The sequence below is a fragment of the Desmodus rotundus genome, chromosome 7, assembly GCF_022682495.2.
Source record: "Desmodus rotundus isolate HL8 chromosome 7, HLdesRot8A.1, whole genome shotgun sequence".
Lineage (NCBI taxonomy): Eukaryota > Metazoa > Chordata > Mammalia > Chiroptera > Phyllostomidae > Desmodus > Desmodus rotundus.
The window spans coordinates 1,341,783-1,366,107 of record NC_071393.1 but is presented as its reverse complement, the minus strand read 5'-3'; the positions used below and the strand labels follow the sequence as shown (position 1 = coordinate 1,366,107).

Here is a 24,325-nt window from a genome sequence, read left to right as displayed (position 1 = left end):
AAAACCTGTGGCAAATACGCCTCAGGAGTTGGATCAGTGGGAAGCATTCGTAAAATGACGGCAGGAGGAAGAAGGAGCACACCCCCAGCCTCTTCCCTGCCGAGCCGCAGGGGTGCTATGAGGGACTGAAGAGTGAGAACCACAGTGAGGGAATGAAAACGGGCTCAAGGAGCGGGCTGCTGGTCAGCCGCAAATCAGCGGAGGTCCGCAAACGTGGAATCCAAGAAGCTCTAAGGAAAAGACATGCCCGCCTTGGAGCACCAGTACTCTTAGAAACGATGCCCAAGGACCGGTTCCTGGGGCTCCAACCTCACCTGCTGGCGGCCGCTGTCCAACAGCTCCTCTGTCCCGGCTGTGTCCGGGGAAGGGGCGCTAACGCCCGCTCCCTCCGCTCCAGAAGGTAAATCTGCGCTCGGCTTCCAAGCCTGCGCCCCCAAAGGCCCGCGTCTCTCCAACACCTGGTTTACGAGGACCTGCAGTTCTGTCCTCACCGGCCCCGCTGGCAAAGCCTTCCGTTGCGGCTCCCTGCAAAGCGAAGCGTGCTGCGTGCAGTCCCCCCTCCTCGCAGCCTCTGGCACACCCGGGACCACGGGCACACAGAGACCGCGGCCAGTCCCAGCCGCTGCTGTTGACCGATGGGTTTTAATAACTGATAGACGCAGGAGTGCTCTCACTGTGAGCGAAGAGAAAGATTTTTATTCAGGAAGGCGGTCGATGTGGGTGGGGTCCTTCATGGTAGGAACGTCCTGATGAGGATACAGCTGTGTGGGGAGGGTGATGCGGACCCCGCCATGGCTGGAGTCCATTAAACAGGCGCAGCATTAGCTGGCCGGAGAGCCTCATCAGACGCACACCCCTGTGCGCCAAGGCTGCCGTCAGGGGCGACGCGGTGAGCTTCACCACCGAGCGTCAGTCAAGCTCCAGTCAAAGTAAAACTGAAACTCGAGGCCACTCTCTCTTCCTCTGAGGACGGAAGGCTGTGCTGATTCTTTTCATTTACCCGCACAGAAGACCAGGCCTGGCCACGCGAAGTACTTCATGGCCGCTCTTCGAGGTGCAGTTCACAGGAAGGGAACCGCGCCACTTTGCATGTGCAACGTGACGAGTGTGACTGAAGTGCACGACCGTGCTGACGCCCGCAGCCCGGGAGGCCCCCGCACCCTGCGCACACACTCCCTCCTCCCTCCCGGCCCCCCGACTGCGACTGCGAGCGCCAGTCCGGCGGTCCTCCTCTGCCCGCGCTGCCCGGCCCAGTTCGCCCAGCTTCTGGGAAGCGATTTCGTGTCCCCACGCGCGGGGGGTACTGGGCCACAGTTGTCCTGCTCTCAGTGACTTCGTGTGGCTCAGTGTCGGAAGAATCCCGGCCTCATAAAATAAGCTGTGCGGTTGTCTCCAGACTTTGAGAGACTGTGTGGGCTCGGCACTGCGTCACTCCCACAGCCGAACGCCTCGTCACGGCCCAGCCACGTGTTAAAAGCCCACACGTGGCCCTGTGCTGCACACACGGTGAACCCCCTGCGGCCTGGGGACAGATGTCGGGCCCGCCAGCCTGCGCTTCCCTGCGGCCCATGGGCGGCCGACCTCGACCCCAGCCTGCGGCCAGCAAGCACTCGCCAGTTCGCTGGAATGCTGCACTTTCATACGAATGGGGTCATTTAGCAAGTGTCCCTGTCACATGCCACCACGTTTGCGGATGCCTGGATCGAGGGTTGAACTGCATCATCCCAAGAGACACACTCAGACCCTGGGCCCAGGACTCTGAAGATGCCTCCTTTGGAAACTGGGTCTCTGACTCTGTGCCTGCGCTCAGAAGGGACCCTGCAGCGGTGGGCGGGCGTCCTCCGTGAACAGCACAGTCTGGTCCGGAGCAGGGGGCCCAGGCCAGAGGCAGAGGCTGGGGCGGCGGAGAGCCTCGGAGGGACGCAGACACCAGGGCTGCAGGAGGCAGGAGGCCCGTCCTGTGCAGCCTGTGGAGGAGCACGCCTGGCCCGCCTGGACCGCAGAACTCTGCTTCAGAACTGGGAGCCACCCAGCACTCCACCACCACCTCCCTTTGCTCTGCAAGCAGCAAACCTCCCTCCCTGCCCTCGGCCCTCCCGGGCGGCGACCCAGGCTAGACACCGCTCTTCACTCAGGGGGCTCCTCCGGCCCAGGCCGCCCCTGCGCCGCACCTCACCAGGAGCACGGTCTCCTCCGTCCCCCCAGGCCGAGACCAACCACGTCCATGTCATTCCGGGGGGGGGGGGGGGGGGGGGGGTTGGGCAGGAGGAGACCCTGCTCTCAACAAGACAGCCCTGGTGCCGCCCTCCCCACCCACCTCCGCACACAGGCCGCAGACAGCGTCCCGCTCACTTGTACCTATTTGATAAGATCTACCTCTCTCACCGGGCCTGTCCTCCCCAACAGCAGAGCCCACGCATGCCCTGTGCACGTCTGCTCCTCACGGGGCGCTGGGAACACGCCGCTGACCATGCAGAGGGAGACTGCACAGGCGAGGAAAGGCAGGCGCTCCCGTGACCACGCTGCTCCGCGTGCTCTCAGATGGAGCCGGTGGCACCTGGAGGGCTGGGCCACAGCATGTCCACTCCTACGGCTCACAAGGGTCCCCGTCAGAATGGCCCTTCTCGTCGCTCTCTGCGGACTGGGGTTCACAGCTGCTCCTGCAGACCACGTCCGGGTCTGACCCCCGACCCCACAGAGGCGGGGGCCCCGTGGGAAAATGCTGTTCTGTGCCCGGCGGGGGGGCAACAGGGTCCGAGGAGCCTGATGTTTTGGGCGAATGTGTGTATATGCGGAGGGAGGGGCCGTTTTTATGTCCACTCCGACCCTGCACCTCCTGCCCCAGAGTCCCCCTCACCGGACAGTTACAAGCCGCTCTCTCTCTCTTCCAGTCAGGGTCTGCCTGACACGTGCCTGTCCCACCTGCCACTTCCAGCCCCCGTGCCCGAGCGTTCCGGTGTGTGCACGCGTGTTTAGCGACAGCGTGCAGCTGGAACACGCTTAGCGTTTCAGGTACCCCTGACCATTCTGGCCTCCTCACTAGAGTTCGACGCATTTTCACCGGTCTCCTTGCCCATTACCCACGTACCGGAGCTCACTTCCTCTACGAACTCGACACTTCACACTCACATGCCCAGGCTTTGCGGTGCCGTTGCCTTTCTTTCGGTTTCCCTTCCTCTCCCGCCGTCAGAGGCCACGCGATAGTCCTCTCCCTACTTCCAGCAGTTACCTGAGATTTGGGGGCGCAGGCCACCGACTGGTCCCTTCCTCATCTGACGGGCACGGAGCTGCCACGGGCGCCAGGCCCTGGGATGTGGACGTGCACGCGGCCTTCAGGACGGGCCATGAGGGAGGCGCGTGACACACGGGTTCCCCAGCACGGAGCCTGCACCCCACAACCCGCCTGCAGGAAGCACGGCTCACGGGTCCCGCGGTGGCTGCCGGCCCAGGCGGAGCTCCTTAATCCCGCGGCAGGCCCGACAGCCGAGTGCAGCCCTGCAGCACCAACGAGCGGGCACACACACACGTACACACGCATGCACACATGTGCATCCTCCGATCAGAACAGACAGCCCCCAGCCCTGACGTGGCTCGTGCCTCCCAGACGCAAAGGACACCGGCGGGGTTAAAGCACTCCCCCTGCGCACAGCGGCCCCTCGCAGCAGGTACGTCCGCCTGGACGCTACAGTGCCGCACTCAGGAGGGTGCAGCCTCAGACTCACTGAGCGGCCGGCCCCTTCCTGCCCAGGGCGAGTGCGGGCTGAGCTTGGTCCGCGGGCACTTGCGGTCAGCTGTTCGGCCTGCCGTCTGCGTGCTGAGGGGTCTGCGGGGCTGAGTGCCCTCTGCAGCCACACGCAGCTGCAGAGCCAGGAGCCGTGCGAGACAGACCGGAGCTGCCGGAAGGGGTGTGGCAGCCAGCCCGTCTCCTCGCTAACACGGGGCTGCGCCCCCAGTCACTCCAGGCCTCCTTATCATCATCATCAGGGGGTCCGACTCCAGTGCTCGCAGAGGTGAGTTTAATGCAAAGTGAGTTAGGTTCTTTGATGGGGTTTTATTTAGCGTGAATGAGAAGTGTAAAACGTCAACACCAGATAGGTTATTCCTGTTCAGCTTCTGTACGGCTTTAGCTAACACTGACCGAATACATCCAGATGAAGACTTCTGGCACAGCCGCAAGCTGGAATGCGAACTGGAATGTTCGCTTGCTGGCTGGTCTGGCTTTGTTGAGTAAACAGAGCAGGTGCCGGGCCAAGTGCCGGGAGACCCTCTGCTCACAGCCGCTTCTCCCGTGAGGACAGGGGCCGCTGTGAGCAGCGAGCTGCTGACCACCAGGGAGAGGGGAGACGTTTCTCATGGCTGCATGCGATCTGAGTGCCCTGCGGGGCCCTGGAAACTAGGGAAATGCAGAGGGTGCGCTGAGGAAGATCGGTTTATCACGGCAGAAAATCAAAATTAAGGGCAAATCAGCAGCTCTCTCAAGCTCAGAACAGTGTCCCCCATCTGGAGGGACCGCAGCTCATCTGCCTCCTGAAGGTCACCTTGGTTGCTTCCGATCGGAGGGCAAGTACGAGTGAGACCACAGCAGGCCCTGGAGACGCGGGGGTCGGGGTCTCCGACCCCTGCGCAGGCAGAAGTCTGTGTGTAACTTCCAGCTCCCCCCAGACTTAGCTGTCCTTTGGTGCCCACCCAGGACTGGTTCTAGGGCCCTTGCAGATGCCAAGACCCACGGACTCCAAACAAAGTCCCCTAAATGAAATGCACTGGTCAGCCCTCTGCACCCACGGACTCACACCCGTGGACCGAAAAACGCAGGGATTGACTGAGAAAGTTCCACGCGTATGTGGGCCCGTGCAGTTCAAGGTCAACAGCACTCTGAGTATCTGTGTGCGGCCGACTCTGAAAAGTACACTGGAACGTTTTTCTGAACAAAGAGAGCTCCTGCCCACGGTGGACTTCAGATGTTGGCAGGTAAATGACCAACTCCCCTCCCCCGTATTTCTAGGGGGTTGCGGTGTGTCTGCGAAGGGGGCAGTGGTGAGGTGGCTGAGGCAGGGCGTGGCTGTGAGCTAAGAGGCCGGAGGAGCGGTGGTCCCCGGAGGCTGAACAGACAGGATGCAGAACAAAGTGCGAGCACCGGCACCCCGGAGGGCAGGCCCGGCCTGCCAATGTGTCGTACAGCCTGCCCGGTGTTTAAAAAAAGTGGGATTACTTGCCAGCCTTTAGACATCAGGAAGTCTCACTTAAGAACGCAGAACGTGGCTGTTGGTGGGCACCGGGGGGCCTGCCGGCCTGGGCGCGACGCTGGCAGGGCATCCCCAACTGAGCACGAGGCTGGTGTGTGCTAGGGAGATGCGGCCCTGCCGCTCTGTCCTCTGCCCCGCCCCACCCAGTGCACGGCACCCACAAAGCCTCCCGTGCCCACGCAGAGCCGCCCTGACCAGGCGCGGCAGCAGGAAGCATTGTGAGTTATGCCAGAAGAGGAGCAAGAGGGGGGGGGCCGGGGAGTCTGCCGGCTTGTGGTCACGGGGGCCCATCCAGGAAAGGGAGACAGAAGCCCCTGGGAAGATGTGAGGCGACGGCTCGACAAGGTCACAGAGGGAACCGCAGACATGGGGTCAAGGGTTTTCCTACCCAGACGCACTTTCTGAGGCCGCAGGGGACAGGGACGCGCCAACCCCACTGCTGCTCGCTCACTGGCCTGAAGGCTCTCTCACGGCCAGAGCACCTCACTGTTTTCGCTCAGGAAGCTGGTTTCAAATGTATGAAAACTCCACAGCGATGATGTGGATTTTCTTATTAACGTCTCTTCCTCCTTAATCGAAAGGCATTTTAAAAGCCTTCTAAGTAGATGGTTTTACTCTCTGTGAAACTGGGTATCAGCAGATCGCTGCGGCTGACGTCCGTCAGTCCATGTGCGCGTTTGCTCCGGAAGTGGACAGACTGCTCTCCAGTTGCATTTCGCTAACTCTTCAGATTTGGGGTCAGCCGTGGAGGTTTTCCTGCGTTTCAGACCTCAGAGCGTGGATGGAAGGCCCCCCATCTGCAGAGGGCAAGCCCAGGAAGGACATTGTAAACGATGATATTCGCAGGGACGTCTGGCTCGGCAGCCGGCTTCCCCTCCCCGGCACTCACAACTCCCCGCGCACGCCACACCGTCAGCCTCCAGATGCGGGGCTGAGCGCTTGGCTCTGGGTCCGGCAGCTGAGTGACATTCCCCAGGACCTCGATGACCAGAACCTCTAAACCATGGAGGGCGTTCTTGCTGGACCGTTTTCTGTGGCTCCTCGCTCTTCTTCACAAAGACAGGACGCGGCACTTGAGTGCGAGCCACCCTGCGTGGCCCACACACCTGTGGGACAGAGGACAGGCGCGATGCTGCCTAGACTGACTGACACCGCCCCCAACTCTCAGGAAAGCCCCCTCACAGCGGGCAGGGCGTCCCTCCCACGCTGGGCCATCACGGTGAGGGGCGGGCTGGTGCAGAGACGGAGGAGACTCAGTCTGGCTAGAAGCCGGCTCTGACACTGCGGGGGTGCCAGCCCCAAGGGCGGGTTTTCCTGGGAAAGGCAAAGGAACGGGAAGCTCAGGTGTTTCAAGGTGACGGAGCTCCCGGCTGACAGTTACTTCTTCATAGATAAGTGAGGTCATTGATCGAATGTTTACGTGCCTGTGACATAAAACTGAAGTCAGATCTGTAATTATTTTCTATTTTGCTATCACCTATTTGAATTTCTGCAAGTCTGTCTGCAAAGATGAGCTGGTTTCAGCATCAAATTGAAATACCTAATAATTCTAAGCACGCTCACTTGCAATTTGGGGACTAAGAACACTTGCTGAGGGACCCCATCTGCTGACGTGTTTGCTGGAGGACACGGCATTTGCTCACTTCCTGTGGCACCTGCGTCGTGGTTGGCTGACATCACTGCCCACTCTGTGCTAATGGACCCGCCCGCCCCTGCGGTCTCACGCTACAAATGCCACCATCACACAGGCACGCTGGGGGCCCTCAGCCCCACTCGACAGCACAGGCGCCCTCCGCGCAAGCCTGTCCCTCGAGGGAAGTGCAGGCAATGCCCACGGACGAAGTGGGAGACGGAAGCCAGTCTCGCTGCGCCGGAGCACAGGGCCCGAGCGTGCCCGGGGAGAGCCAGGCAGGTGGCTGTGTCCTGCCATACGGCAGGCCCGGCCACTCCTGGGAACGAGGTGGGTTTTCCACCAAAATGCCTGTTCTCACCCTCCACTCCAGTTGGGGCCAGTGATTCTAGAGGCGGCTGCAAGGCAGTGACCAGACCACCTGGCCGTCTGCGAGTGGGCTGACCGCAGCAGGGGCTCTGCTGCGTCGGCAAGTGCTGAACAGGCACCGACTGGGAAGTGGAAAGGGTCACGTTTAGACCCAGAGATGCTCCCACAGGTGCTGGAACCAGCTCCTCCGCCCTCACACCCTCCTGCCCTGGTCACACTCACCTATTAGCTCCTGGTTGTGCACCCCCGTCCCGAGGGGCCACCGACAGGAGGTGCTGGAGGAGCAAGGGGGCAGCCCAGGTGAGGTGGCGGCCACTGTGGGACAGGCCTGAGGCTGGTCCAGTGCCCGCCTCCTCCTGGCCGCCCGGCCAGCTTTCTCCCACTCACCCCTCCCAGGGGATCTTCCTCGCTGTCCCCACTGGGGCCTGGGTGGCGGCTGGAGCCCGCCCTGCCAGATGCCCGCATCAATGCGGGAGGGTGGCGAGTCCGATGGGCCGGGGCCCTGGTCGCACCCTCGAGGGTCCCCAAGGGCTCCGTTCCTTCCATGGTAGGCCTCAGCACCACTAGGTCGGCCTGCTCCTCGCAGTCCTGCCTCTGGATCCTGGGACTCGCTTCCTCTTCTTTTCCACCCTGTCACGCCTCGGGAGCTGATGGTCACTGTCCTTGTCACACCCTGCTGGCATCCTTACTAAGCCGTGAAATCTGCTCCAAATTACCCTCATTACCCGCTCCATCGGGGCTGCCCAGCGGAGCAGAGCTCAGAGCTGCAAAGAGGCCTGAGAGCCAGCGTCAGCAGAACAAGCCTGTGGTCCACCTGGCGTTATGCTTCTGATGCGTTTACTTGTAGTTCATCTCTTTCCAAAAAAGGAATCAGGAACATAATTAACCGGCCGAGTGAGACATCCAAGACCCCACTCTGTGGGGGTCTCCAGGGGGATGTTGGGGCTGGGAGGCCAGAACCCTGCGGACACACGGCGTTGGGGCTGAAGTGCGGGGCGGGGGGCGGGGGGGGGGGGAGCTGCAGGGGGAGGGACATGGGCCCGGAGGCCTGGTGCAGGGAGCACAGCCGCTCTAGGCGGATGGCCCCGCAGGGGAGGGCCAGCTGTGTGCGGGAACAGGGTGCTCCGCTCTCCGCAGAGCGTGTTTACGGCAAAGACCAGCAGCGTTCAGGGTGCTGCACGGGCTGCCCACCAGGGAAACACTGACCGAGACGGTCACTGCAGGGGCCACACCGAGGCTACTGGGAGACGTGAGGTCGGCTGGGGGCCCGCGAGTGACCACAGCGGCGTTTCTGTCCGGGCACCGAGGCAGGTGGCAGCGGGGCCAGGAGCGTCCCGTGGGCCGGGACGAGGCTGGACGAGGAGCCCCTGCGAGGGTCGCTGAAGAGCAGGTGTGTCCGGAAACACGCAGGTTCCAGGGTGCGACAAGCCTCCAGCCCAAGCTGCCTCTTCAAGTCATTTAAGGTCTGGAGCCAAGAAGCCACTGAGGACAAGAGTGAAGACTGGCCGGGGTTTTTTTCTCTAAGCAAATTTAGCAATTCCAAATGCAACTTGGGGACATTCTTGGAGATACTATTTAAATTTGTTTTAAAATTAGTGCTACAAGTTTGAGCTCGGCTGTGTATGTTAATGCAGAAAGATTTTCCGAAGTTTCAAGAAGAACTCAAGGACAACATGAAAACCCCCTGGAAAGGGTATAATTCGTATAACAGCAGCGACTGTGAAGCACCTGCTTTTACCTGACAGAGAGGCACTCGACCAGCGGCTCACTCACCCCTCACTCGTTATCGGCACGATTCGGACACGCCCGGCGGAAAGACCAGGCTGGAGCTTCAACATGGTGCTTAATGGAAGCCTAGAGATTTCTCAGGGGTGGCAGTGATAATATGAGATAATATGAGGATGTTCACGACCTTACCCCTCCTTTGTATGTCCCAGGAGTCTCAAAACTGACCCCGCCTCTTCCTCGCCTCTGGGCACAGAGCCACATGCTGAACCAGCGTGAGGCCAGACCGGCCCCCCGACGCCCCCTCTTCCTCTCAAAGCCTGCAGGCCCACCCACCTGCGGTCTCAGCTCTTCCCACAGTCGTCACCCCGCACCTGCCGTGTGCCCGCCTCCTGGGTGTTACATGGCTCTGGGAACCAGACTTCAGGAGAAGAAAGAGCCGTCGTGATTCAGCCACCCTTCCCGGCTGGCTCCTCTCTGCTCTGTGTGGAGGAGGGCCTTCGGGGGCATGAGAACGCCGGAGCCGGAAGTCTCTGCGTGCCTGGGGGGAGGAGCATTGCGCTCTTGGAGGGCCGCGGTCACTGTGCCATTTTAGGTGTTGACCTAAATCACATTCTCACAGGTGGGAGGGACCAACAGCAGGTTTCAGTCAGAGCCCCCACAGGTCAGCTGCTGCTGGAAGTGGGAAGTCAAAGAGCCTTGGTGTCCGAGGTGCTGGGGACAGCCCTGCTCACCCACCGCTGTCTTCACGTCGGGGGCTCTCCCAAGCTCCCTGCCACGAGTTCTCCTGGCTCCTTTGGAACACTCACTGATGTCTACTGTTCTTCTCATGGTGGTGGTGATGTTTTTGTTGTTAAATGCGGAGGAAATAAACTATGCAAGCCCTGATCTAATCACTAGTTCGGAATCACATCATCATGACGCAGGCACCAAGCTATCTCAGCAGCTTTTCCTCCAAGCGGCTTCTCCACGGCCCTCTCGGCCAGGACTTGCGTGGGCACCTGCCCCTCTCCTGGCACAGAGACGGCGTCTGCAGCAGGCCTGTCCTGCGGCTCGAGAGGAGGGTCTGGACTGGGGGTGCCCTGCTTTGCATTCTGGGGAAATGGTCACCCAACGCCACCCTGCTGCTGGCTCACAATCAGCCCACTGACACCAGGGGACGGGGGGATGTGCAGGACGGAGCTCTCGTTGGAAATGCAGCACAGGGCGTCCCCACCCACTGAGGTGAGAGGTGGTCAGACCACAGAACCGAGGAACCCTGAAACGAAAGAAAAATGAAGCTGGGCCTCACACTGTAAGAACGTCCGCCCAAAGGCAGAAAGAGCCCCTCGCTAAACCCGGCAGCTTCTAACAGGCCAGCTGACCGCAGTGGCAGTGGCCGGTGGGGACAAGTCATCCGCCACAAAGCAGGGTCACAGAAGGAAGCCGGACTGCTCCCGGTTTTGAGAAGAGAAACAAACCAAGAAGAAAAAAGGTCTGTAGACCGAAAAAAGGCCCGGCCACGTGGGAAACCTGAACGCTGGCCTCACCCCGCAGGTGAAGGGTCAAAGGCAGCCCAGGGCTCCCAAGGGGCTGGGCAGGAAGGACAGGAGGCCAGAACCGGATCTCACGGGGGCCCTCCAGGGCGTCGGCCAGGGTCCCCACAGGAAGCAGAGGGTAGCTTCTGGAAGGCTCGTTCAGAGGGTGGGGTGTGGAGGAACCACCGTGTCAGTCCCCGGAGCAGCCAGCCCTGGGCCCGAGAGCAGGAGCGAGACGCACGTGGGGAAGGACGGTGATGCCTGGCAGAGAAGCACACCCAGCCTGCTCCAGTGGCTCCCTGCCTCCCAAGGGATCCCAGCGGGGAGCCGCCCCTGCTCCCCCCTCTGGACTCCTGCGAGGGCTCCAAACGCATCTCTGCAGCCAAGTGCGCCATGATCCAAGGACTCCACAGCCCTCTGATGTGAACGCACAGAACGGCACGCAGAGAGAAGACGCCAGGCACGTCCCGGAGGAGAAAGTCTTCCAGAAGTCTCCTCACTCCCTCCATCAGCAACACGCCAGCCCATAAGTCCGAGTGGGCGCGCAGTAACTTGCCCATACTCGGCGAGCACTCTGCCAGCCACCACGGAGCTGCCGAAGCACGACAAGGTCAGGTTCCGGTGCATCGTGAGGGTCAAACTGTCAGGTTCAACCACATGATTGGTCGGCAGAGGACTCCCCAGATGGGTCTGAAAAACTGAATTAGTGGAACTGCCACTGACGGGACCGGGACGCCCGCAGGAAGACTGTGCGTGAGGGTGAAGGCCAGGGCCGGGTGGGGACGCAGACAGCCCTGAGGAGTCCAGGGCACCGAAGACAAGCGCTCTGGAAGTGCTCGTGACCAGGTGATGTGCGACACCACACGACAGGATGCGATCTCCCCAGAATCAGAAGTTGGTGGCCGGGGCCTCTGCAGGCGGCCGTGGGAGGAGGCAGGTCAGCAGGCAGCCTCTGGACCTTCGGCTGCAGGTCTGGAAGCCTTGGCCGGTTGCCGCCGCACCGGGCCCACCCGCTGCCTCGGTGCTGGGGGCTGGGCTTCAAGCAGGCGCCGGCCCTCCACGCTGCTCCCCCCAGGGCTGCACAGCCACGCTGTCCTCTTCAACCCTCCACGCTGCCCTGGGACTGCACCTCCCCGCGCCCCCCCAGATGCCATATGATCACACGCTGACCCATGAGAGGTGAGCACAGGCGTGTGGGTGGCCCGCAGGCAGCGCCTCCCTCCTTCCTCTGTAAACCTGTAACGCAGACCGATGGCTGTGGCTCCACTGCCCACGGTGTGTGCCGAAGTGCCTGGGAGACCGGGTCACTGGCGTGGCAGGGAACACGCTCATGTGGCTGCTGGGCCCAGGGCACCCCACAAGCTGCCCTGTCTGTCCCGGCGCCAGGCACTGCCCCACATGAGAAGGGCCCCACACCCGCTGGTGCACAGCTGTGAGCTCCGAGTCCAGGCTCACACAGGGGCCCGCACAGCCCGTTCCCGCACTGCCCGTCTGACGGCACTGAGACGACCTGACCACAGCGCCGGCACCCAGTGCCTGCCGGACAGCCAGCACTGCGTGCCTGACCGCTCCCGTCCCAGGGCCCCCGAGTCTGGCCACCCACAGGGGATTCCACACCAGCTGTTTCCTTCATTTCTTGGACGACTTGAAGAAAAAAGTATGGGGAAGACAAAGCAGTGACTTTCGACTTCCTGTGCTGCTGCCCCTCTCTTGCTGTTGTTGCTACAGCAGCCCGAGTGTCCGCCGCGCAGCCACGATGTGCCGGGCCCGGTGCCAACGCTCCGCTTGGACCCGTGAAACTCTGCATCGCCCCGCCTCACAGAGGAGAGCGAGGCGCAGAGCGCTCTGTGACGTGCCCAGGGCCTGCAGGCCTGACCCTCGCGGGTGATGCCCCGGCGCCCTTGCTGTTTGTAGACTGGACAAGGGCAACACGCGACATGCTAGGTTCTGAGAAATCCCGTGGAGAGGGAGTGACCGTGAGGGGCTACAGACAGAGAGCATGCTCTTCACGTGGGGTGGGCAGGGTGGCCTTTGGGATGAGCTGCCGCCCTGTGGGTGTTGTCCCGACCACGTGCCAGGGAGGGGCACAACTGCATTGACCCCCCCACACACATGCTGGATGGAGCTGGACAGGGTCTCCGACAACGTGGCTCCCGAGGCTTTCCCAAATTCCCAGTTCGGGGGAGGAGGGACAGACTCAGTGCCGCCGACACAGGAGATGACGTGCTGGGCTGCCGGGGGAAGCCCGGGCCCTGCACGCCGCCCAGCTCTCTGGGAGGTGTTCACTCCCCGGGAGCCGCAGCCGAAACTCCGGAGGCTGCAGAGTGAGTCGGCCTTCGGAAAACATTCCGAGATGTGGGGAAATGCTGACTCCGAGGACGTCAGACCTGAGGCTGCGCTGCACACACACTCTCAAGTCAGTTCCCAGGTGTCCCTCCGCTCTGCCACCTGCCCCCTCGGCAGCGAGCGAGAGCGACTGGAAGGCTAATGGCTTGGGCATGGCCAGCAGGTCTTGGTATCTTTAGTGTCTGGCACGGTTGGCCCCAGCAGATGAGCGGCAGCAGGGCCTGCTCGGAGGGGAGCCGACAAGTGGGGGGCTGAGTTACGACACCCGAGATGCAACCCCGACCAAGGGAGGAGGCCGCTGCGACCACCCGCCAGCTGAAGCCCGCCCCGGAGGAAGCTGCCCACGGAGAGGAACGCCGTGCAGAACGCATCCCTATCACCACAGGGAACACTTTTTCACAAAAATGTCCCTCCTAAAATTATTTTTATATCTAGGGGCCCCTTCCTTCCAGGTCACACCTCACACCCGGACTGCACCACGGAGGAGGGTGGTCCCGGCTCCAGGAGAACCCGGGACGAGAAGGCGCAGCCGCGCCGACCAGGGATCACAAACTGCCGCAGGAGCCTCAGCGAAGTCGGCGTTCGCTGGTGGCTGGAGAAAAGCCAACAGCAGCGTTCTGTGTTGTCACGGGCGTCAATGACATGAGACGGGAGCTCTGGCGTCCAGGAGCAGCTCCCCGGGGCCCGCGCCTGCTAGTGGAGGCTGCTATGGAGCCACAGGAATGTGAGAGCCGTGGACTGAGCCGCCTGGCCGCCAACCTGGAAGCTTGTCCTGCCTGAGCCTCCCCAAAAGGGGCTGCCACGCCCACTGCTTTCAGCCCACTGGAGCCAATGCTCCTTCTGTAGATCAGAGATCATGTAACAAATTAAGTAGAGCAGGCTTGATTATCCTCAGACGAGAACCGTAATGAAAATAACCCACCAGCACACGTTTGAAAAGGCAACACGATGTCTGAACTGAGTACAAAGGAGGACTAAAGGCAAGGGGTTTATAATAAAGTAACGTGAGCTGGACACATAAACCTAGGGCAGGAACCATCTGTAAGACGTCAAGGTGCATCTGGAAGCTTCTGCCGACATGCAGGAGGGTGAGACAGGCCATGGGGCATGCGGACACCACCGAACGCGACTGGTGCCACTGCTGCCACCCCTGACACCAGCAGCACCTGGGAGCTGGGCTCCGAGAAAGCACGACGGACCCACAGGGAGGCAGCCCTCCCCACCTGCCCATCTTGGCCACTGCCCGCCACAGACAGCCCACACAGGTCCGGGACAAGGCCTCCCAACAAGGGGATGCACACAGGCAAGAGTCCACGGGCCACAGCAGAAGCCGAGGACTGGAGACCGCCGGCCACCCCCCAGGGACGGCGCGACTGCCCTAACGTGGCGTGCTGCCTGTGCACCAACGAGGTCGCGTGCGGCATTCAGCTCCTCGGGGTCACCAGCCCACGCCGGAGCCCACGGACCACGCGTGGCTGCGCCCACAGTACTGGGCGGCTCACGGAACGAGCATCAGCATCACTGCGGAAGTTTCCCTGAATCGCGCTGTGTAACACAGGCGCAGGCTGGACCTTCCCACTCCGACAAGCCGGTCTGGACGAGGCACAGGCTCTGGGGCCAGTACTTGGGAAGATGCCCCACGCCGCCCACTTGTCTTCAACACTTGCAGCGCCCCCCACCCCGTCGGAGGTCTCATCCCTTTCCATCGGGACCGCCAGAGCAGCCCTCACTGGCGAGCCCCACGCATTCGCCACTCTGAGTGCTCCTTTCAAAGCAAGACACGCAGACGGCCCAGAGACCTGTGACAACACGTCACACCGGCCGCCCCACCAGGGCCGCCCTCACCGAGGAGCTGCAGCAAGGTTGGCGAGGACTCCGAGGAAGGACCCTCGGGCACTGCTGGCGGGAGAGCAGACAGGTACGGCCACTGTGGGAAACAGGGTGGAGCTTCCTAAAAAAACTAAAACAGCACTGCCCACGACCCAGCGATTCCACTTCTGGGTCTGGGTCTGGGTCTGGGTCTAAAGAAGACAAAGCACTGGTTTGGAAAGACGCGTGCGCCCCGTGTCCCCTGCAGCCGAGACGCAGAGCGACCTACGTGCCCGTCGGCAGGTGATGGGATAGAGGCGACGTGAGATAACCATGCGGACGGCGGAGTACACTCGGCCGTGGAGGAGAGCGGAATCTTGCCACGTGCGACAGCACAGATGCGCATGTCCGCTGCGTGAACTAAATCACACCAACACTGTGCGCTCTCTCTAGCGCGGAACCTGCAACACAAAACGAATAAACCACGGGGACAGAACCACCGCTACGGCCCACAGGCTGTGGCTGTCCGAGGGGCGGGGCGGCCCGGGCCAGGTGGGGTGCAAGCACAGTGGCTCAGGCACCCCACCTCACCCGCCCTGGCTGACGGGTGCCCAACCGACCCGCGAGTCCCACCTGCACCGGGCTCTCCCCCACTCTCACGCTCGCCAAGCCAGCCCACGCCAGCCTTGGCATCGTGTGCCCTTGCATCAGAAAAACCAGCTCCTCTTGGATGCCCCACGTGGGGTCCTCCTGGGCCTTGGTCTGAGGGCGAATGTCACCACTTGGAGGTGCCGGGCTCAGAGGCCTCCCCTCCGCAGCCGTTCTCCCGCACAGCATCCTGCTCAGTGTCCTTCCGAGCTCACACGGACTCTGAATTATTCCTGCTCAGTTGGCTGTACTATCTTCCAGCTGCCTCCTGCGAGCGGGCTGGGGGCTCGGTCATTCCCTCAGCACAGAGGACCGACCCTGCACGTGGGGGCAGGTCCACGGCCCTGGACTGGGCTGCCCTTCTCTGGCGCCTCCGAAGCAGCGACACCACGAGGATGTGTCACTGGTGCAGCGGCTGGGCCACACGAGACGCACGCCAGCCCGTGGCAAGGCCTCTCCCAACCCCTCTGCGAACGCACCTTTGGAAGCACGGAGGTGCAGCCGCCACCGTCACGTCATAAATCACCGCTGGAGGGCGCTCACTCAGGCGCACCAGAGGCGGCAGCGGGCGGGGAAGGAAAGGCAGCGGCTTTGTGCACAATAAATAATTCATCTCCAGATGACTTTTCCCACCGCAGGAAGACTTCTCAATTTCATGTTTTACGAGCGCGCCTCCTTGCATTTGCATTTCCTGAAGCTCTTCTGCACGCTGAGCTGCCCACGGCCCACCCCGTCTCCACCGCAGCGCGACCGGCGCAGAGTCACGCGGGCCCTGGCCGCACGTGCCCTTGTTGTCCGGGCAGTGGCCCCGGGGCACGGGGGAAAGGAAACTTGGTCCCACGTGCAGGGAGGCCCGGGAGCCCTGCCTGGTGCTGCCACACAGGGCGTGCGGGCGTCACTGCTGTGAGTGCCCAACGACACAGACACAGCACCTTCCGAAGGGCTGCTGACTGGCACCCGGTTGAGAAAGCACAGACACGGAAGCCACGGTGTGCTCTGCAGTGCGACTGCATTGTCAGGAAGTCTGGAAGACGAGGGAGGGGTCTGGCACAGCGGTCAGTGGGCTGACACGGGGACGGTGGCCACAGGGAGCAAGTGAAGATGAGCCAAGAAGCGGCTTTCCGCTGGGAAGGGGAAGAAATCCCATCACAGACCTGGCGAGGAGCCCTTCTTCCCGGGCCTGGGGTCGTTTCTGAGTTTCAGCCTGTGGCCAAAGGCAGAGTTTCATGGGGAAGCCCGAGGGCCGGACCTCCCGGGTTCCAGAGGGAGGCGCTCAGGCGGGGCGCGCGAGGACTCCTCAGCCCTGCGTGCCTCCCTGCGTTTGCTCGGTGCCTCGATGGGGACGCAGGGCAAGTGCCTTCCTGCCAGGACTGATGTCGCCGGGGGCCGCTCTGCTCCACCATCAGCTGAGACTCATCCATGCTTGCTCTGCCCGGCCAGTGCGCCAGGCAGTCTCACGGCAACCTCAGGGGCCGGCCGCTGCCCCACGTAACAGGTGAGGGGATGGAGGTGCAGTGGCTGTACAGCCGGGAAGTGGAGGCGGATGGAGTTATTCTGCTTCCCAGCAGCTCAGGAAAGCCAGCCGCGAGTGGACTCGCTCGGAGACCATGATGCGGGGCCCTCGGAGCCTGGGCTTCCTCACGTGGAGGTGGGGGGGATCCTGGAGGGGCAGCTGCAGACACTGCAGACTGTCCTGCACTATCTCACCTCCTTGCTGCCTTCCAACAGCATCTTCCTGACAAATGGATGCAACCAGAACTGGGATGTTGGATTCCATGAAGTCTTATCGAAAGGGGAAAGGGGTTGATCCTGTTTCCTCTGCCTCCCTTACTTTTTCTGGTCTGCGGAATGTTAGGACATGCTGGCTGGCATCCCAGCAGCCATCCTGGGCCATGAGGTAACTGTGAGGCTAGAATCCAGGCCCTTGGCTACTGAAGCAGAAAAAAAAGACGCAGACTGGTCTCAGGTGGCACCACACCAGCCCTAGGCCCCGACCTCGGGGTTCCTCTGCAAGAAAGTAGCAGCTCTTCATCCTGGGGTCACGGTGGGCAGACCAGAGTGAAGGGGTGGGCCTGGAGCCCTCGTGTCCTCAGACAAATGCGGCTGGTCCCCGGCACAGGGCAGGCAAGCCCTCGCAGAAGCTCCCCCCCAGCACTGCCCTCTGACAGTCGTGAAGCACCCCCACACCGCAACGGGGAAGGGGCGTGAGGTGGCCATGGCCCCTGGCCCTTGGGGCAGGGCGGGGCTCTGTGACAGCAGGGGTTCCCGTGGGGGTGCAGTCCAGGGGCACGGAAACTGGTGGCGCGGCACCGAGCTTGGACTTCCACTGAGCACGTGTCGGAGTGCAGGTGCTGAGAAGGAGCAGATTCAAGGCGAACGGTTTCCTGTCACCGGGGACAGGACCACTAACGGCGCCCACGCAGGGCTGCTGCCACCGTGGGGTGCTGAGCTGGGGTGGCTCCATGCCTTCAAAGGGAAAAAACAGTCCGCAGGAGCCCTTCCCCACGACGCGCCTGAACACCCCACGTTTCCCAGCGAGCAAGGAGCAGTGTGGTGGTGCACTGCTGCCCCAGGCAACCGTCCCCCGCCTCCCACTGAGGGGGGGCTGCTGCAGTCCCTCCACCACCGGCTGGTCACGCCGTCCACGCTTCCCGACACGGACGCTGGGGGAGAGGCGCCAGGCAGCCCACCCAGGGCGGCACGTCTGCTCCTCCCAGCATGGGCGCCATGAGGCAGGAGGGAGCTCAAATCGGGCCTGCAGACTGCTGGCCCTCCCAGGATGAAAGCCCACGTGTGCCCGCATGTGCCAGGACACACGGACTGGGGGCTAGCCCTCCCAGACTGCAGGTCATTGCCAGGGACCCGTGAACGCAGCCCAGTCGGCTCGCCCCCCTGATTTGCTGTGTTTAGAAAGGTCAGTTCCAGCGCGAGCAGGGGACACCCCCACTGAATCGGCCCCTACCTGTCTGTCTCACACGCTCTGCCTACTCGGGCTCCTCAGGGGCTGTGTCCGAGATGCCGGGACACAGGGGCCACACTGCGTGACACACAGATGCCCTTGTGAAAGCATCCACACTTTTCATAGGACGGGAGGCCCGCATCTAGCACCTGGGGTCCAATCGTTTTCTCGATGGCACGCTAGTGCTCCATTTCAGCACGCACCTGTCCCCAGAACCAGCGCTTCCAGTGTATCTCCGGCCCTGCCGCCCCCACCCTGTTCTCACTGACATCGCCCCACCACGTCAGGTCACGGTGCAGAGCCTCCTCTGTCCCCGAGCCCCATGCGGCCAGCCCAAGGCGTGGACATTCTTACCATGGCCAGAGGGATGACGCCGATCAAGTCCTTCTGCCTGACGTAGATCTTGGAGACGCCCAGGTCTGATGTGATGTCTCCGGGGTACTCGACCTGCCACGTGACCAGCTGCGTGGCCGGCGGGTCGCTGGGCTCTTCGACTTCCACGTCGATCTGCATGACTTCCTCGGAGGCGCCGCGGTCAGCCCTGCAGGGGCAGAGGACGGCAGTTCTGAGGTTGGGGGTGTGCTCCCGGGGGGTGGCCACAATGACCAGCTCCAGCATGCTCACGCCACCCCTGCCACCAGCTCGCAGACACGTGATCCTGAAGGAAGGAGCCACCGGCACTGCGACCCGCAGAATGGCCTGGCCCGAGACCCCGAGCTCATGCTCCCCCACGGCTGTGTTTGTGAGCTGCGTGCTCCCCGGACGGCGGTGGTAGAGGATGACGGGGGGCCATGGCCACGCCCCCTTCTCCACCCAGGAGGACAGGGCTCTGGGCCTTGTTCCCAGACACCCACACTCTGCCTGCGCCGGGGTTTCCAAGGGCACGGTCCCTGCGAGACCAGGCCCCATGCGTTCTGAAGGTGCTGAGGGCAGGGTGGCTGCGGTGTCAGTGGGTGAGATGGGCCGCAGAGGCCAGCAGTGAGGCATGACAGGGGAGCGGGGTTGCAGGTCCGCGCTGTGGAGCACGGGGACGGCCAGTGAGACAACTGCGAGTCTGCAGGCACTCTGGCTTTCCCTGCCCACAGGGCCCGGGAATGAACCCAAGCTGGACGCCAGGGCGCAGCCCACAGCCGCTGTGCTGGTGTGACGGTCCGGCCACCTCGCCACCCACCACGGCCAGCTGCTGTAAGCTGTCTCTCCTGGACACGACAGGTGCGGGGCAGCTCCCCCAGGAGGACGGGAAGACCCTGCAGGTGGGAACGGCCAGGAGGCAGCTGCAGACGTGCCTCCCATGCTCTCGAGGCTGAAGCAGCCTGCACCTGTCGGACCCAAATTCCACACCCTTGAGGACCGATCGCTGACCACCAATGTCCCGCGTGTGGCCCTTTGGATACAGCTAAGGTGCTGAACTGTCTTTACCACCCAGCCCCTGGGAGTTTTCTGTGAGAGGCTCCGTGAGAAGTGGGGACGTCCAGGACCTGCGCCTCCCATTCAGGATGACTCGGGGGCAGTGGAGACTGAGGGGTGGCAATGGTGGCCACGGGGGTGGGGGACGGGGAGAGCAGGGGACAGAAAGGAGATGAGAGCGGCCAAGGCAGCTCCCCGTGCCCCACTGTCGCTCCCACAGAGCTGGAGCAGCTGCAACAGCCCATGAGCCGAGGCTTCGAGGTCCTGCCAATGCTCTCCGACTCAGCCGCCGACAGAAAGAAGACAAGCTCTGTGCGAAACAGTTGCTGTGGTTAGAACAGGAAACAAGCCGTGTTCCTCTTCGTGAGACACCCATCTCCCAGAGCCCCGACGCAGCTTTCCGCACACACAGAGCTCCCCAGGGTCAGGGGCAAGCCTGCAACTGGTCTCTCCGTGTGGGATCTACGGAAACGTGGGCATCGCGTCCCCACCCATGAAATGAGATGATGCTTCGCCCACCTGTCCTGAGCCCGGCCGTCCCGAGCCCGGCCTTCCCGAGCCTGGCCGTCTCTGTGTCCTCGGAGGGGAAGGGAGATTTACGGAGCAGAGTTGGCGGAGGTTGTGTTCAGGGGCTCGACACCAGCGCCCAGGTGTGACGGGAACTCCGGCCGGGCAGGAACTCTAGCGTGTGAGGCCGTGACCCTACCCTGCACACCGACAGCCTCCTCTTCTGGCTCCTTCTCGGTCCCTTAACCTCAAGAACATCCCACAATCCCACTTCTGTCTCCAGACAGGACTTCTCATACTTCCCAGCGAGCAGGGCTGTTCGGGAAAAAGACAGCTGGGGAGGCGGCAGCCTGAACCCCACACTGCTGCCCCGTCCCTGTGGTGGCCGGGCCCCCTGCTCCCCGCCCACCGCCCCCTCCACTCGCTCACTCGCTCGCTCACGCACATGCTGTTTCGGGAATCCCTGCACTAGGTCGGGGTCACAGACGCCACGGTGCCTTCAGAAGCTTCAGATCCGGGGAGCACAGATAAGCCTTTGAGAAAATCCTATTAGACTTAGATTACGTTTCCAAAATGGATCAAAACGGAGAGTTTGCCTTTATTCCTGAAAGGTCACCGCGCTGGGGTCGGCCTCTCTGGGCGAAAGGCCACACTTCCAGTGATGACTTCTGCTTATTTCGGATGAGACAACCTGATCTTCTCCGTCTCGAGCTTCACCTAGAAAGGTATTTCCTGACTCATCCTTCCTCATTCATAACTACCTCCACGATTTCCGTGGTCTGACCCTAAGTGGTCTTGTCAGAGAGGACACCTTCCTCAGTACAGAGGCTTCCGCAGGTCACAGTGGCAGCGAGCTGGCCGGAGGTGGGCGGGGTAGGGAGTTGGGACACGCAGAGGCAACAGTTTCACGTGGTTTCACGTGGCAACGGGAGAGAAGGCAGAACTCTGTTTACAGCCAGATGTCCCTGCCATGGGCCCCGAGCCGCTGCCACCCACTGTGGGGCATGTCTCCCCCTTGGGAGCCCAAGCGTCTGTGGCAAAAATAGGAGATAAAGCCGACCCTCGGTCCCACGCCCGGACATGTTCTTAAGCAAAATCAGGTGAACCTGGAGAGCTCCTTTATTTATAAATATTTCCTTCTGTTGGGAGCTTTTTTACTTAAAAAAGAACCCAACCTGTGTGCCGCATTCCCGCCAGGGCTGCAGACGGGACAGGTCCCAGCTTGTCTGCAGGCACGGGTAACTCAGAGGCCGAGACGCTGGCTGCTCAGCGTCTCCGATGGAACCCTCGGTGCGACTTGGGCAGAGCACCAGCCAGCACAAGGTGTGGCGGCGAGGAAGGCGGGCACAGCCACCTCCCCATGCGATCAGCACCTGGTCGCATCCATGGCGAGGGTGGGGCGGGCCGGGGGCGGGGCTCTGCAGGCAGGTCCTCCCTCCTCTCTGAAGGATGGCTGTACGAGGTGCAGAAGTCCCCCCTAGACTCTGCTCTCTAGAATCTTCCATTGAAAGCACCTCCTCTGCTCTGTAGGGCAACTCGGTGTCTCCTCCTCTGCCGCTCCACTTTTTTAATTTGGAGGACAGAACACTCCAAGAGGCCGCCGCCCAGCCAGGCTCCCTCCAGCCGGGTCGGCCACAGACAGGTCAAAGGCAGGGGGCTGGAGAGGACGTTCCCAGTGTGTGGATGAGGGTCAGCAGCCCGTCCACAGGGCCGCACCACAGCGCCCAGGGGATGGAGGCCGGGGCTGTCTCCCTGGGAACGTGCCCCGACGTCCGCACTGGCAGCACAGCGGCCTGCGGAACTACGCACGTAACATCACACGCCGGAGGCCCGGCAGGGAGGTTTTCCTTCACGCAGCCAGGGTCTCCTCAAGTGCAGAGCTGAGCTGCCGCAGGAGAACTGGCCCACGTTCATTTGAAAATGCAAACACGATGACTAATTGACGGTGGTGATAACTGCTAGCTCTACTAATGGCTTCCCAGACTCCCACCCGACATGACAAATGAAAGCCCTGAGAGGCTCAGATGCTCTGTGCCTTCGCGGTGGAACACAATTCAAACACGTGCCGAGCGAGGCCTCGGGCGCGCCCTGGGGTTGCCTCTGCGGCCGGCCGTGCAGTGCCGGGGACGACCCACCACGGCCTCCGGCCAACGCACGGCGGGGCTGCTGCGTCCGGGGGCTGCGGGCGGGGGCTGGAGACATCGTCTGCCGGTTGAGGGGAACAGGATGCCAGTCAATTCCGTGGTACCAATGTCAACAGGTTCAGTTGGGCCTTGTGGTGTAAACATAACGGAAGGTGAGCTCTAACTCGCAGGGTCACCTCTGGTCTGGGGCGTGACGGGCGACGCCCTGGAAGCCTGCGAAGCTGCAGAGGAGGAGCACCCCATCCAGGCAGAGGAGCCAGACCACGCCCCTGACCACCTCCGGCCCCAGACGTCCACCTGTGACGCCCAACCGGCCACGGTACTGGGGCCCCACAAACGCTCTCCCGAGAAGCCGCCAGCTCTGGGCCGTGCAGGGTCCAGGGGCAGAGAATGGGCTCTGGGTGAGGGACCCCCAGCGGCCCTGGCAACTGCACGAGTTAGGTCGCCCCACCCTCAATCTCCTTAAGCCTGTGGTCTCAACAGTGTAACGGTTGGGCACCCAACCTCCCCCCGGACGGCGGTTGGCCTGTGAGCGGGGCACCGAACCAGCCCTCGGCACCCCTCACACAGCCAGTGCGGCGTACGTGGCGAGTGGGCCGTCCAGCCCTGGCGATGAGGGCAGAGTGGGACCGTTCCTGCAGAGCATTAGCCTGCCCCAAGGTGAAGCTGCCGGGGGGGCCTTGGAGACATCCAGTCAGCAAGGGCCATGGCTGCAGCTGCGTCTGAAGCCTGGAGGCAGGCTGGTTCCGGGTCTGCGGAGGCCGCACTGCCAGCTGCTAGTTCAGTGAGGCCAGCCCTCTCCTGTGCCCTCGTCCGCCACTGGGCTCCGACCTCCACCCCCCCTCAGGCCGGGGCCAGGAGCTGAAAAGCGGCGGTCCTGGATGTGCGCAGCGACCGCAGACGCCGCCCAAGGCTCTGAAGCCGCAGCAGGGACCAGACGCACACGGCCGCTGCTCCCAGGGACACGGCACTGAGACCGGCCCAGGACCTCCGGGGAGCTTCTCGGGGTGGAAAGCCAGCTCGCCCGGCTTATGCAGGAGGGAGTCTGTCTGAGCAGACTTGACCTCCCCCCCAGCCCCGACTCTCTTCTGCGCACACCGCTTCTTAGCCGAGCGAGACCTCACTGCTGTGAGTGAGTGAAGGATGCTGGGGTGGAGGACCATCCTGGATTATCCCGAAGGGCCCGAATGAGTCACACGAACCCTCGTGAGAGGGAGATTTCACCAGAGGACAGGGAGAAGCCCGCGTAACAGCGTCAGGTGCGGGGATCAGCGGCATGTGCTTTGAAGAGGGAAGGAGAAGCTACAACCTGAGGGGTAAGCGGCCTCCAGAAGCTCAAAAGACAAGACGACATGTCTCTGCTGCTAGGCCCCCATCCCTGGCGCCTGGTGGCGGCGGCCCCCATGGACCACCACTGCAGGCGCCTCTGGGGGCCAGGCACACCGAACGTGTCCTAAGCGACGACCACAGGTTACGTCGACCTTCCGCCGTGACGTCACCGGGAGAAAGACACACGCACAGCAGACCCCCACCCCGGCGTGCCAGCAAGCCTGACCACACGGAGGACGCCCTGGACCCTCCGGGCAGAAGGCGGAGGCTGTGTCTGCTGTCACTTCAGTTCTCCCCCACACACACCAAGTGCGCTCACTTGTTCTTACACGTTCTTCCCATAGCCCGCCACACTCATCCCCTCCCTGCCCGAGGCTTGTGTAAGAAACTCCTCCCCATCCTCCAACACTCAGCCCACGTGACACCACCTCCAGGAAGTCTGCTCAGACATATCCAGGGTAGCGTGACCCACACAGATCCCCCGAGCCATCCGAGGAGCTTTGGCGCACTACAGAAATCTGCTTCTCCCCCTTTGGCTGGGTCAACAGCCCTTAAAAGCCAGGAACTGTCCCAGGTGCTGACCCAAAGTCTGACAGGCACGAGGTACTTAGTAAGAGCGTACATTAAATGAATAACTGAGAATAAAAGCTACGGTACGCAGCCCTGATCAGAGCCCCATCAAGGAGACAAGC

At 62.3% G+C, this 24,325-nt stretch overlaps 1 protein-coding gene across 1 annotated transcript in view; it reads right to left on the bottom strand.

Moving 5' to 3' along the window:
• TMEM132D (transmembrane protein 132D) overlaps window positions 1-24,325 on the bottom strand; it is a 138,493-nt gene that overhangs the window by 15,915 nt on the left and 98,253 nt on the right. The window contains exon 4 of the mRNA XM_053928128.1: window positions 18,601-18,787. Coding sequence (XP_053784103.1) covers window positions 18,601-18,787 — 187 coding nt within the window. The remainder of the gene's footprint in view (window positions 1-18,600; window positions 18,788-24,325) is intronic.